This window comes from Protomyctophum parallelum (assembly GCF_964188405.1).
Source record: "Protomyctophum parallelum genome assembly, chromosome: 6".
NCBI lineage: Eukaryota > Metazoa > Chordata > Actinopteri > Myctophiformes > Myctophidae > Protomyctophum > Protomyctophum parallelum.
The window spans coordinates 34,415,720-34,430,775 of NC_139701.1; the positions used below are offsets into that span (position 1 = coordinate 34,415,720).

Here is a 15,056-nt window from a genome sequence, read left to right on the forward strand (position 1 = left end):
TTTTTTATTGGCCTAAAATATTGTCTATATAATATACATTCTTGAATCCACCTGCTGTCATCATTGAGCAATTTATTTTAGAGGGTTGTTACCATTAACAACCTATATAAGGCAACAATTTCACAATTTCATTATGCTTTAAGTAGCATGTGTCATGTGATGTGTCAAACTAGGGGGTTTTCATGATTCTGAATCCATTCAAAGCATTAGTTTACAGTATGCAACTATGCAATGCTAGAGCTGGAAAGAAGGAACAGACCGGGAATTGCACACATATGCTATAAGGTTGAAAACATGAGGTCCTGGCTGTGACTAACTGATGAGATCATGGAGGGAGAGGGACATAGGACTTCCTAACCAACAGAGATGAAAAGATGGAGCAGGATGTTGTAAGGATGGTCATTGGACCATCTAAATGTGACGTGATTTTGTGTTTCTATTGGCAAGTTAATATGCTTCAAATGCTCATGTATAGAGCAGAGTGCATGTCAATTTGTGCTTTTTCATATCCTGCATATGTGCTGCCTCTCGATGTTTGTGTAAAGAATGAGAAAACAGAGAGGGAGTGGAATGACTGTTGCTACCCAGTGGTGGAAAAAGTACTTCAGTAAAAGTATCAATACTGCAATTTATAACTAGGCTACTTACAAGTAAAAGTCCGGAATTCAAAATGTACTTGAGTAAAAGTATAAAAGTATTGGAATCAGTACCAAAAGTATTAAGTACTCGCTATGCATATGTCCCATTTCAATTTCAAATGTATAAAAATCTTTAGAAAATAGCAGTTCTACAAGCTCACAATGCATCGCATTGTGAGCTTGTAGATTTTGTAATAATAATCAAAGTAACAAAAGTTTTCAAATAAATGTGGTGGAGTAAGTACAATATTTGCCTCTGAGATATAGCGGAGTACAAGTAAAAGTATTGGAAATTGGAAATACTCAAGTAAATACCTAAAAATTGTACTTAAGTATACCACACTTGCACTTTCCACCACTGTTGCTACCCCATGGTCTTTTGGGGGGGTGAGTCAGTCTGCGTTACCTGCAGTATTTTGTCTCCAGGCTGCAGGCTGGAGGATGCTGGTCCGTCATGCTGTACCCTAGTAACAAAGATACCCTATAAGTCAAAATGATACATCGTTAGGACAACACAGGGACACGATGGTTTAGAATCTTTGCCTTTCTCTCATTCTCATTCTCAGTAGGTAACCTACCCCCACCCCCAGAATAAACACTGTCAAGTTAATTAATGCATTCTCCTTGCTCTGAATTTGGAGAGACATGCAAGCCTACTGCTGAATATATATGTATGACCTACTATATCACAAAGTGCTTGGCCTTTTGAAGAATTATCTCTCAGTGTATGTTTATAGCAAATTCTTAAAGCAATCAGTGTAAATAATTGATCAAAGAAAAAAACAAACAAACAAAACAGCTCAATTATTTCCTAAGTAGCTTGGTTGAGGGTAAGGATTGGAAAGATCTTTGAGGTCAGGAACTGAATTTGGGGGAAATAAGTGGGTAGTGGGGAAGACAGGACACATGTCCTGCCACATGTCTTTCCCTTAATAACCCAAGGCAGAGATTGTAAAAACACCAACATCTTTTCATGAAAAGCTGAAAGATGTTTTCTTTTGAACACAGAAAGTATGGGAAAATGCGGTTGTATCAACTCAGCATGGTTCAACAAGAGGATGCACCTGAATGTTGAATGCGGAATAGTGATACCAGCTTGACAGGTAAATATGTGCCATATAGACTCAGAGGTGATATCAGTTTACCAAGCACAGTGAAGTGTAGACATGCCAAAGCTGTAGCAATTACACAATGTGGGTGATAGCAGTGAAACACGCATACTGTACACTGCATGTTATATTAGTGTGTATGACAGTTAGTTAGTTCAATAGTTATTACTTACAGCAGTGCAACAACAATGACAAATAACTTTCTTTCTGGCTCCATACTTTTGTTATTTGTGATGTGTTGGAACAATGTCAAACAGTTGAATTCTGGACAATTAACAATGTAATTGAATATTACCTAACTCTCATCAAATGTTTGACACCCTGAAATAGGAGGACCATGTACAACAAGGGGCTTTCCTTCCAATATCAAGAAAATAACTCTAAAAAAGGGTGACTAATGCTTTTCCAAACATCCAAAGTACTAAAAGTATGCAACCAAAACATCAACAGAAATGTGCTTTCCCAAACACCTATTGAGTTCACTGTACAGTATGTTAACTGCATGTGTGATATTAGTTCGATCACATACATACATCAAGATACTGTTTGACACAAATCATCGGTGCCCTGCAAATCCCTGGTATCTAAATGTATGTGTTGTAGAAATAATATCATAGGAAAATGTGTTGTTACTGTAACTTGTTAACCAATTAAACCAGTCAAGACAGAGCAGTAGCCAGTGTGTTATAGAGCCTTTCTGGCCACTGACAGTGATAGCTCAAACGCCAAAACAGAATGGATGATTCTAGCATCACATGGAACAGATAATCCGATTGTTAATGTCATAATATCAAGATTAGTTAAAAAATATTTATAATAATAATACGTTGATTTCTGTTCCTTCAGATGCTGTTTTCTGTTCTTAAATCAAGCCTGAAAAGCCAATACAATCATCTAGCTTCTTCAACTCATTGTTTTCCAGACACATAGCACTGGCACTATTATAACTTGCTGTAGCCTAAGTATTTTATCTGTAATTTAATATAGCTTCCCCATTCACCACTGCTAGTTAAAGTGACTTAATGTATAAGCAATGTTGAACATTGGTAGAACCTTGGGGCCTGGTTATGATGAAGTCAAAAATATTGTCCATCTTCTTTATCTGTTTCTTCTGTGATCTGTGAGCCCTAAGGTTCGACCTCCCGTTAGTTAGATCGGATTAAGGTTGGTGAGGGATGCGTCAAAACGACCGGGTTATGGAGGGATGCGTTGCTCCTGTGCTTGCGGTTATGTTTAGGTTAGAGTTAGAGATAGGGTTAGTAATGGTCGATCTAACGGGAGGTCGAACCAATTACATGTTACCGAGTAAGCAACCAGAAGTAGCAATTCACTCACAATAGATGGTGATTGGTGAACCATGTTGTCTCAACTCTCAAGTCACACTTTTAGCACATGAACTAAAAGATTATGCCGATATAATAAACCAAGTGATGGTACTGTATGTTGTTGTTTTTTCCAACAATATTGGTGACCTATGTGTGGTTAAAGTGTGATTATGCGACCTGTTTCACAATGCGCAAGAGTAAAGGGAATTGCTATTTCTGGTTTCTTGATCATAGAGCACAGGAGCAACAGATAAAGATGATGATCTTGCACAGTTATTTATAACCCATGGTTCTACCGAGAATGGTTTAAATGTTGTTTAAAGCGTCTTTGTAAATAGTCAATGATCTGACTTCAGTCCCAGTTTGATATTATATGAAGATGCTTGAATCCTTGAGATTGAATTAACTAGACAGGGTAACATTCCTGACCATTTTTTAAAGGCAGACTCTCTGGCTGTAAACAAGAACATGACCACTAGGAGGAGCCAGATACCAGTGGAATAACGTTGATGCTTATAGGCCCAGGGCCCTAAAAGCATAGATTATTTACAATCAAGCTGCTTGCATATTCATTCTGTTTAACAGTGTAGGCTGAAAATAAACCTGCTTAATTAAGGATAGGGGTTGGATAAGCCAAACTAATGGGTTGACACAACAGGCACAACATCACAATATGGAAACGAGGCCGGTTAAAACTGCTGACGAATCATTCTGAGTTCACTTAAAACCCACTGTGTGTAGACATATGGAGAGAAAAACACACACGCACGCACGCACGCACGCACGCATGCACACGTGCACGCATGCACGCACGCACAGGAAAACAGAACAAGGACACAGGGCAGGGGCCAAGGCTACAAGGAACTGAACAAGGGAATAAAGGAGGTAAAAGAGAGCCAGGAAATTGGAACAAGGCAAGAAGGAATGAATAATTATAGTTAATGTGAATAAACTATGACAGAACAAGCCAGACAATTTCCATCACACCACTGATAGATTCTGTTTTTGTTCTGTTGTGGTTTGAACTGAACTTGTAAGATAATCTGAACAATGATACATGTGAAATTTGGAAGCCAAACAGTATAGAATATTAAAAACCTAACCTCACATGACTCTTGTGTCCCTAAACTGGACTGTTGAGAGCTACTATGAGGAATCTGAGGGATTTGTTTTCCTCTGCCTATTCTTCATGTGCACAAAAGCCTAATCACCGCCTCCGGCCTTGTTGAGATAATACATTTACATTATGTGGGTAAGAGACGAAAATGGGCCTGGGCCGTGGCTCAGCGGTCCAGGCACCTTGGCCGGTAGTTCAAGTCTGGCAGTGTGCCGCGGGTTCGACTCCCGATCCCGACAGCCCTTACTGCATGCCACTCCCCCATCTCTCTCCCCCATTTCCCGTCAGCCTACTGTCTGTCCCTCTATAAAAAATATATAAAATAAAAGCGAAAGCCAAAAAAAAAAGAAAAAAAGAGACGAAAATGGCAGAAATTGTGCCTTTTATAGTGACTGCATGTTTTTGTTAGAAGACATTCAATAGACTCGTTTAGGTGCTATAGGTGCTTCAAGTCCAGAGGCATGCACCAGGTCCCAGAAGAAAACGTTCTTTCTAAAATGGCTGTCAGAGATTCAGTAGAAGTAGTAGGTGTACAAGAGAGGGCTGTTTCTAGGACACAGGCATATGCCTGGGGATGACTGATACTCCAATGGAAACACAGAACAGGCACAGTTATGGTGGCTATGTTGCTGGCCGTTGGCGGGCCCCGATAGGCCCGTCTGCCTCCCAACTCAACCGGGGGACGCCTGTGAGTGCTTACCCCGGATCACGCTTTACTGGTTTCTAACTTTTACTGTAAAATATAAGTGAGTTCAAATTCATAAATACCTGTACACAAGTCACTATAGTCAACATATTCACTGGAATGAATGTATTTGAAAGGGATATTTTCAAGAGTTTAAAATAACCAAAATGCCCTGGATCATTGACAAAAACACAGACATAATGTTAATGTCAAGCATACAGGTAATGTGTGACTCGGGCCAATTCTCTCTCAGTGTAGTGCTCTGGGTAGGCAATACAGGTTTTATGTCCCCCCCCCCCCCATACAACATACATACAACATCCCATACACACTAGATACTCAAAGTTAACCAAGTGAACTGTCGCCCCGCAGACAGACAGACAGATGGACAGAACACTGCGGCAACTAGCAGCAGTTTCCATGGCAACTCTGAGGAAAAGCCGCGGTAGCCACGATTGGCTGCCGAGTAGGGTCATACCATGTCGGAGGGTTTGAAGGGGTTCCCCTGGCCACTGATGCCCCCAGAGATACTGAAACCAAGACCAGGGTTCTTCTCTATCCTCACACACAGCTGGCGAGAGACAGAGGAAGTAAGGAGAAGAAGAAAGGAAAGGAAGGAAGGAAGGAAGGAAGGAAGGAAGGATTTGTCATTATTTAACTGTATACATAACATAGGCATACAGTACAATACAAATGTCTGCACACTGGGGAGAGACAAAGAGAGAGAACTGAGAAAGAAAGAAAGAAAGAAAGAAAGAAAGAAAGAAAGAAAGAAAGAAAGAAAGAAAGAAAGAAAGAAAGAAAGAAGTCAGGTAGATGTAAACAGAGAGAAATGGTGTCTAGTTTTATCAGCATCTTCTGCCAGTGACAGACAGACAAAGCCAACAGCAAGGTAGAGACCAAATATTTCTCACACCAAGATTATGCTCCAAAATAGCAAAACCTCTAGCTGCAAAATGCCTTAAAAATATTCAAAAACATTTTTAAATGTTTGAAAGTTTTGTTTAGAAGATTATATATATGCATTATGCACGCACGCACGCACGCACGCACGCACGCACGCACGCACGCACGCACATATACTTGTAGATAGATACCTGATCCTGGAACCCGTCCATACTCTTCTGTCCTTTCGTCTGCAGGAGGCAACGAGCACTCTGAGGCCGTGGGTTGGTGTGCGTCGTCATGCCAACCTGGTTGCTATGGCCCATACCCTGGTTGCCGTGGTACTGGGGGTTGGTGGCGGGGAGGGTGGGCTGGTGGGAGGAGCCATACTGCGGCTGCTGGCCTCCAGATGGGGAGAGGGCCAGAGCCAGGCCTGAGCTGCTGGAGTAGGACTGGCCGGGAGCAGGCAGTGCTAGGAGGAGAATGATACATATGATGATACATACGTCGATAATGATACATAAGGTACCATAGCTTGATACATACGTTGATAATGATACATACGGTACCATAGCTTGATACATACGTTGATAATGATACATACGGTACCATAGCTTGATACATACGTTGATAATGATACATACTGTACGGTACCATAGCTTGATACATACGTTGATAATGATACATACGGTACCATAGCTTGATACATACGTTGATAATGATACATACTGTACGGTACCATAGTTTGATACATACGTTGATAATGATACATACCATAGCTTGATACATACGATGATACATACATGTTGATTGATACATACCATATAGCTTAAAGGGATAGTTCAGATTTTTTTAACTTAAGCTGTATGAAATACTTGCCATTTATATAGTGGTTGCAACTGTATTGATTGATTGCCGGAGTCCTGTGGTGGGAGTTCTGCTTTTGGTGAAATATTAAGTAGTTCCGGTCATTTTGTGGGGGGCACAGGGGGCCACACATTAAAAGTAAATTACTTCATTTGTCATTTGTATTGGTGACCTATTGTTGAACGATGTGTTCGTTTTTTTGTGTCCATATCACTACGCCCACAGGTTGAGAGAACTGCTGCATTGGAACTGACAAAGCCTCTAGCGGTCCTAAAAAAATAAAAATAAAAAATCACATCAATTACCTTGAGGCAGGGAGCCTTGATATTGCCCCGCCCCCCCAGATGAAGAGATGACCATGGGCTGGTATTGGCCTCCCTTGTTGATGGCTCCGCTCTCATAGCCCTGCTGGCCACCCCGGTGGGGGGGGTTGCCCGACGAGGAGGAAGAGGAGGCGACAACCATGGTGTTGTGTGATTGATGGGAGGGGTTGTGGGAGTGGGCAGCCTGTGCAGAGAGAGAGAGAGAGAGAGAGAGAGAGAGAGAGAGAGAGAGAGATATGTAAACAGTGAGAGGAAGTAAAGAAAGAAGACTTAGAGAAATGTCAAGTGTGTTCACTGTTCATGTGTGCCTAAGCATAAACACGGATATAAACACACGTACACTATACTGTATATATGCACAGTAACTGTGAGTTGAATTTGTGTTGTGAGTTAAAGATTACAGATCTTTTATTGTTACAGTACAACTTATATGCGATTACATGACAAGAGTAAAATGACGATGATGGTGTGTGTGTGCGTGCGTGCTTAAATATTGAGGTAGGTAAGGGAAGGGGGCTTTAGGTGTACCTGCTTTCATACAAAGGCTCTACTACACACAGGCAGCCAGGGGGGAATTTGTTGTCGTGTGAAGCCATTTGCCAAATAGTAACACATATCCATAAGTACAGAGATATCCACTTATTGATATGTCTGGTTGGTGACATCCACAAGATTCCACATTCAATCAATGGGCTAACACTGGGTGGAAACAAGTTGGACAAAATAACAGCTTCACACAGAACCCAGGCAAAGATTTCAGGTGGCAAATGGTACAGTATCAGGATTGGTTTTCAAAGCAGTGGACGTGGGTTTGTTACCGCTGACTTTCTCCAGCACATTCAATGAATTTAGAATTCCTCAGACATATTGGTAGGCATAGATCTCTGGTCGTTTGGCTACGTGAGACTCTTTGCCAAGTGGCAGCATCTGAAACCGTGGCCGAGTCCATGGCTGTGATTGCTAATGTAATACGATAAGAGTAACAATACAACTGTCTGTGGGTACTCAAAACCTTAACACACGGATTGATGCGTGACATTGCGATGCATTGTCAGAACAATAACCCCCGACAATGCTGGGCAAGCTTCTTGCATAACGTTGTTGAATAACAATACATATATTTATTGTTTCAAGTGCATTGAAAGGTATTCTGTACTGCACATGAAATGTCTCTTTTATTGTCTCCGTCCGTCCGTCCGTGTGTCCGTCCGTGTGTCCGTCCGTGTGTCCGTCCGTGTGTCCGTGAGCAGCTAATCTCGGCCACCGTTAACCCGGTCGATGCCAAATTTTGCACACACACTCCCTGGATGCCAACGATGAACCTCTGCCCCAAACTTTCCAGAACGGCCTGTTATAGCGCCACCAGGAGGCCGCTTTGTGCAAAACAAGTTTTTGCACAGTACACCTACAGATTTTCATCACGCAAATTGGTACACAGTCTCTCTAGAGCCATTCAATGAAACCGGTCTTTCAGATTTCTCAGACTCCATCCTGATTGGTTAAGATTGGCTTCCAAAGTTCACAGGAGTGCTCAGTTTCAAACAAAATGCTGCAAATCATGAACACATCGCGTGATTTCCGTGAAATTGTGCACCCACATTCCCACTAGGCCGAGGACGAAATGCCACATGAACAATTTCAACTCAGCCTCAAGGTGGCGCTATAACTGGCCGAAAAGTGTTTTTTCAGATTGTATTAATATTAACTCTACTACATACATATGCTTACTCAAGTAATTATTTACAAACACTCCTATCCTCCTGGTGGAGACCTGTGCCCAGAAGGGCACTTTTTCTAGTTCTCTCTCTTTTGCAATGTTCTTGACAGACAGCAGAATGCAACCATTATGTGCACCCATAAACCAATTAGCAGCCATTTCTTCACAGGGAAGTTATCTGATCAGCCTCCAAGGCCAGGGCGGCAGGCCTGGCTTCAAGTCTTGAAGTGTGACCAGCCAGAAAATAATAGAGAGGAATGCCTAAGTGTTTTATTCAGACTTTAAGGCTGTTTTAAATCAATGCAATCAGGAAAGCTTTTTTATTTTATTTAACTCTGCATGTCATCAAAGAAGGCTAATATTAGAACCAGACAAAATTGGTGTGATTGTCTGGTCTATGTACCAGAAATTTAACCAAATAAAATTAAACTATAAAAATAACATTTGAGCACATTAATTGTAAGCCATTATGCTCCCAGTCTCTGGAATACCCTGCCAGATGAGCTGAAGTTCCCAAGCTTTAGACGTTTATTTTATTTCCTCGCCATCATGTTGTGCTTTATATCAGATGGAAAGAGTGAGGCAGGGAATGTGGGAGAGAGAGGGCGATGACGTGCAGTAAAAAGCCTCAGGTCAGACTCGAACACGGTTCAGCTCCGTGAAGGATAGCCTCATTTATTTGAGTCACAAGGGTGCCCTGCTTTTACACAATTGTTCCATTATTCTTTTTTTGAGATGTATTCTGTGCTGCACATGAAATGTCTCATTTATTATTTGTTTTACTATGTTCTTGCCAGACAGCACGAGACATGGATACTACGGAGACATAAAAAACCCAACCTAGACGGAGAAATGCAAACATTACACTGTATGTGCACCCAGACACAAACAGCCATACATGCGCACAATCTCACATTCTCCCTCAAGTAGGCGTATTTAACTGCTATTCACTAGAGAGCCATATTTTATCCACGGTTAAGACATTGAGACAGGGGACCAACCTTCTTGAGGATGTCAGGGGGGACATCCCTCCTGCCCAGAGAGTAGGGAACCCACTGATTACCTGCTGGCCCCCCCTCCTGGTCATTATCCATCATAGCACCTTGCTGAGAGGGGGTCTGGGGGAGGACGATAAAGGATGTAGAGAAAAGGGGAAGAGAAAATGGAGAAAGGAGAGGAGCAACAAAGGAAGAAAAGGAAAGGGGAAGAGACGGACACTACTGTTAGGATGATCATTTATCACTGATTGTAGAATATAGACCACATGTTATGTACAGTATCAACTTTGGATCTGATTGGTGTGTGGGCAGAGGGGTGGGTGTATCTCATTTGAACACAATGTGTTCACACTCCGATACTGATATGTGTATCTGACACAGGTGCACCCCTATTCCCTAAGTTTAATCTTTGATTGGTCAACCACCCCGACCAGGAACCATAACAACCCCCAAAATAAATACATTTAATATTTCTTCTTTTTTCAGACTAAACCTGTGCCTGCCTCCAAGGGATATCTTCTCCTCCCACTGCTCTCATCTAGCCACCAGCAATACACTGCTGCGGCTAACGGCAGTGGTGGAAAAATAACTCAATTTTACTACAAGCAAAAGTCCGGAATTCTAAATGTACTCGAGTAAAAGTGTAAATAGGCTGTTTTCAAATGGCCGAAATGTATACAGTATAGGGTTGAAGTGGTAATTGTATGTTTTTAAATAATATTCAATCTACAATAGTAACTAGAAACTAAAGTTTTCAAAGAAATGCAGTGGAGTAAAAGCACAATATTTGGATCTGAGGTGTAGTGGAGTAGAAGTATTGAAATTTGGAAATACTCCAGTAAAGTACAAATACCTCAAAATTGTACTTACTGTAAGTACAGAATCTAAGTAAATGTACTTTCCACCACTGGCTAACGGATTGACTAACCTCAGCAACACAACCCAAACAAACCACTACGGTTTGAACTTCACCTTGAGGAATTCAAAGCTAAGCACAATGACATACGGGATGATGTACTGTAGGTAGAGAGTAGGGACAAGGAGAAGTGCTGTGCGATCAGTTTCACCATATGGACACGTAAACAAACAGTGACAGTAGAGAGAACACATATAGCTCACATTAATGTATTATGCTGCAGCAGTATAGTGCATACAGTAGCATACGTCTGTAAAGGACTCTAATATCAACACAAGATTTTGAATAAAGTAAATGGGGTTAAGTCATACACATGCACATATTTATGACTGATGTTCATAGTCTAACTCATGTATCATTTCAGGGAGCCACACAAGCCACGGCGACTCATTATTTCATTATTATTATAAAAAAATATTATTTCGTTATTATTAACCCTAATAGTTTATTTTGATATGACCACGACAGACCCGAAATGCCTGTAGCCTGTAAGTTCACTGGCTCTCTACAGTAATGACAACAGTACCAGGGATGCAGGGAGGGCTGGGCAATTAACTGGAAATATATCCTAACAGACGTTTAGAACCAATAACTGACTTAAGATTTGTTATATATTTTCTTCTTTTCATTTCTTATATATATCAATGAATCGGCATGAAGAAATTCGAATTGATTTTTCAATTGTTGACTAAATCGATAACCACTTAACCCTGTATTATACTTGGTTCTGGATGTACAATGGTGGCATACAAAAATGTAAAAAAAAATGCCACTCTACGAACGATTACGTTTATTCATCATAATCAATCAAGGCATACTGTAAGTTTGAACTAAGTAATGGTGATATTGATTTGCAGTCATATTGCCCAGCCCTATAGCTCCAGGGTTACTAGCATGATACTCACAGCATTAGCAGACGGAGGTGGAGGTAGTGGCAGCCAGTGGCCAGCAGGGGACTCATGCTTAGTGTTATTGTAAAAGTTAAAGTTCAAAGTGCCGCTGCGCCCCGGGCCGTGCCCCGCACCCTGACAGAGCATGCCCAGCGTGAGCGTGTTGTGCTTTAGGACACCACTCTGATTGGAGGAGGAGACACATCACATGACACGGGTGAATGTGGGTGGAGCTTAAACAGCAGGCAGCAGTGTGGCGACGACACGCTGTGAGCTCCACAAACATTACACGACAAAAAACAACATTAACAACAACGTTTACAACAGTGTTGAGTTAAAGCACAGAAAATGTTAGCTGGTGATCAACGCACGCAACGCACACGCACGCACACGCACACGCACACGCACACGCACACGCACACGCACACGCACACGCACACGCACACGCACACACACACACACACACACACACACACATAGAACATTGGATCAAACTGGCAACAATAGGAGGTGTGTCATCCTTACATTAGCTCAGTTCATTTTCAAATTATTAATCATCATATTAGAATACAAATTATATTAATAGATGATTGATAAAACATGATTAATGAAGTAGATAACAGGCTTCAACAAACAATAGCCAAAAAACCCAAATTTTGACTGTAATATCAATGTTAACTAATTAACTAGTATACAATATACAGAGTGGACCAAGATGGACGCCAACTCATTTCAAATGTCTATCCATCCCACAGTGCAAAGTGTCTAAAGGTCAACACCCATGTCTGACATTTTGGAAATCAAGAGCAACTTAAACGAAATTTAAGAAAGTGCTTTGTTGTGAGTAATTAATCAAATCGTGTAATGTATTCATATCTTATAATCAAGTGAAATCATTATAGACAAAGATTATAGACAAAAAGCCAATTTAACCTGTTTTTAAATTTGTTCCAATGAGTTTCTCCAAACAAGGGGCAAGATACGGCAGATAACTTGATTTATTCCAATTATTATATAACCCCTACAGTTTGGCCTTACTCACTTATTACGAAAAATGACTGAGAATGAATACAGCACCAAACCACGTGTTTAAAATGTTCTATCGCTGTATTCGCTGTGCCAACACGTGTGACTTCACTGACACACATCCAGATTAGCGGGAGTGGATCAAGCCGACAGCGGGATAGCGTGGGGAGGGCACGCGCATGCAGCCAGACACACACCTGGTGGACCTCACGACACAGACGCACACAGATATAGACAGGGGGGAGTGCTTCAGAATGACTGTGTATGGTGGGTGCGTATGAATAGAGTTCTATAAACAGCACCTGGTTTTACCATTGAATGGTACTGTAGAGACTGAGGCTAATCTGCGTCACTATTTGGAGGTACGACAGAACTACTCAGATCTGCTTGTCGGCGCTGCGCATGTATTACACGATAGCTAATCCCAGTGCAGCGTTTTGGTGTTAACTTTAATAGCAATTGTTTTTCAACCTCCAGTGTCAAAGATGTGGCCCCTTTCTGCCAATCCTGTTTTTTCCCCTCCTCTCTGGTGTGCCTGTTAAGGCCTATTCATAGTCTGATTTATCGGTGGTGAGGTGACCACCGCAACTACTGTACAACATGACGTCACGGAGCCACGGTGAAGAGCAAACCACGTCTCTCCCCAGCCCTTTTCTCTGTTTTTACTCACCACCGATCCACGTTATTACAGCTCCGGTGGTCACATCACCACCGGAGCGGTGGTCACCTCACCGCCGAAAATCCAGACTATGAATAGGCCTTTAGTTCTACTTGGACGTACCCTGTCCAGTGCCTGTTAGTTCTACTTGGACGTACCCTGTCCAGCCTCTTGGCTTCTATGTGCCGGAGCAGCTGCTGCCTCCAGTCAGCGGGCATCTTGGACGTGATGTCGTCGTGTTTCTGCGCCGCCATGATTTGCCTTATTTTGACCGCTTCCTCGTTGGGTTTCTCCGGGCAGGTGGCCAGGGTGTAGTCGGGGGGCATCTTTTCCAGCAGGGCCGCCATGGTGGGACGAGCCGAGACCGGACGGGCCTAGCGACAAAGGTTTTGTCGTTTATGCAAACGGAAATAAGGCTTTGGGCTACATCTTGCTTACCCCTTATCCCTAAACTTATTTGCCATATTTTTACTGTTTTGAAAAACCTTTTAAAATAGTTCAAATAGCCAATCTACAAGCTCACAACATGTCGATGTAGATCGGCTAGGTGAAAAATATTAGAACATGGAAAATACGTTTAGGGATAAGGGATGGCACAAGATAGGGCCCATAGACTCTCGTGCAAGATCCTCATCCTTTATTCAAGAGCTTTTAAGTTAAATATAACAAAATGTAGACAAACTGCTCTCCGCTACAGATTTCTGTGCTATAATTTAGAACAGGGGTATTCAACTAGTTTAGGCAGGGGGCCACAACTGTAGAATGATTGTGTGTGGGGGGGCTGCAGAGCATGCGCGCGAAGCCTTGTGCGTTCTCAAAATGCAGTTTGTGCTCAAACACGGATATTTAGGTTACGTATATACATTGTGCACAATAATGAGCAGGATAATATATGTCCTTTAGGGCCGCTCTGTGGTGTCTCCTGTGGTTCAAGTTTGGTAGAGACGGCGCCACTCCGTCATTGTCCATGGGGAGGATTTCAGTGCCATATATACAGATTTTGGTGTTTTCTAGGCGAGACTGGGTAGATGTCTATATAGACATATAGTTATATGCTAACTGAGAATAGATGTAGTCCTATTTGAAAGTGCATAAATATAGCCTTGGCATTAACCGCGCGAGCACACACACACACACACACACACACACACACACACACACACACACACACACACACACACACACACACACACACACACACACACACACACACACACCCTCTGCAGTGCTCTAGTCTAGAGTGACTGGAGTTTGTCTCATTTCTCTCCAAAAGCCCTTGAATATGATTAAGGATTAATATCATTATGGTAATCTCCTCTTGTAGGCAGTGTTTTGATTATTTGCAATATTTTTAATGGTTTGCAGCTTATTATTCATTTTGTCTGCACCACTATACTTCCCTATTCTAAATGGGTTCTAAAGAGTTGGCCTTAGTGCCACTATATTTAATATAATTAATTTAGTCCTCGGCTTGTTATGCCCTTTATGCTAATGCAACCATATCCTTTCAGATGCGGTGGGTGTGTCTTGCTTAATTTCCTTCATTGCAAAAGAGCTTGTTCCTTGTTGACCTGCCGATATGCTGTTATATAATACGCCTACTTGATGTTTTGTACTCATACCTGACGAAGACCTGTGAGGGTCGAAACGTTGTTACCTAAATAAAGTTACCTGGGAGCTGATACGTGTGCGGACAACCTTTCTTTTTCATTACGGTAATCTCACACTTCATACCGCACACACACCATATAATTCCTGTAACTTTCATTAGCCCTCAAAAATAAATAAATGTAATTGTTCCAGGGACCATAAGAAGGGTCCCCGTGGGCCGCAAGTTGACTACTCCAGATTTAGAACAAGCAGACAAATAGACAGGTCACACTCCGACATACTGTAGGCATA

At 41.9% G+C, this 15,056-nt stretch overlaps 1 protein-coding gene across 2 annotated transcripts in view; it reads right to left on the reverse strand.

The window, feature by feature from the left end:
* lrrc7 (leucine rich repeat containing 7) overlaps positions 1-15,056 on the reverse strand; it is a gene marked incomplete at both ends in the record, with an annotated part of 103,338 nt that overhangs the window by 2,345 nt on the left and 85,937 nt on the right. For both annotated transcript variants that reach the window (XM_083768209.1, XM_083768210.1), the window contains 7 exons: positions 1,045-1,119; positions 5,353-5,445; positions 5,972-6,231; positions 6,932-7,133; positions 9,668-9,784; positions 11,486-11,653; positions 13,313-13,528. In XM_083768209.1, coding sequence (XP_083624335.1) covers positions 1,045-1,119; positions 5,353-5,445; positions 5,972-6,231; positions 6,932-7,133; positions 9,668-9,784; positions 11,486-11,653; positions 13,313-13,528 — 1,131 coding nt within the window. The remainder of the gene's footprint in view (positions 1-1,044; positions 1,120-5,352; positions 5,446-5,971; positions 6,232-6,931; positions 7,134-9,667; positions 9,785-11,485; positions 11,654-13,312; positions 13,529-15,056) is intronic.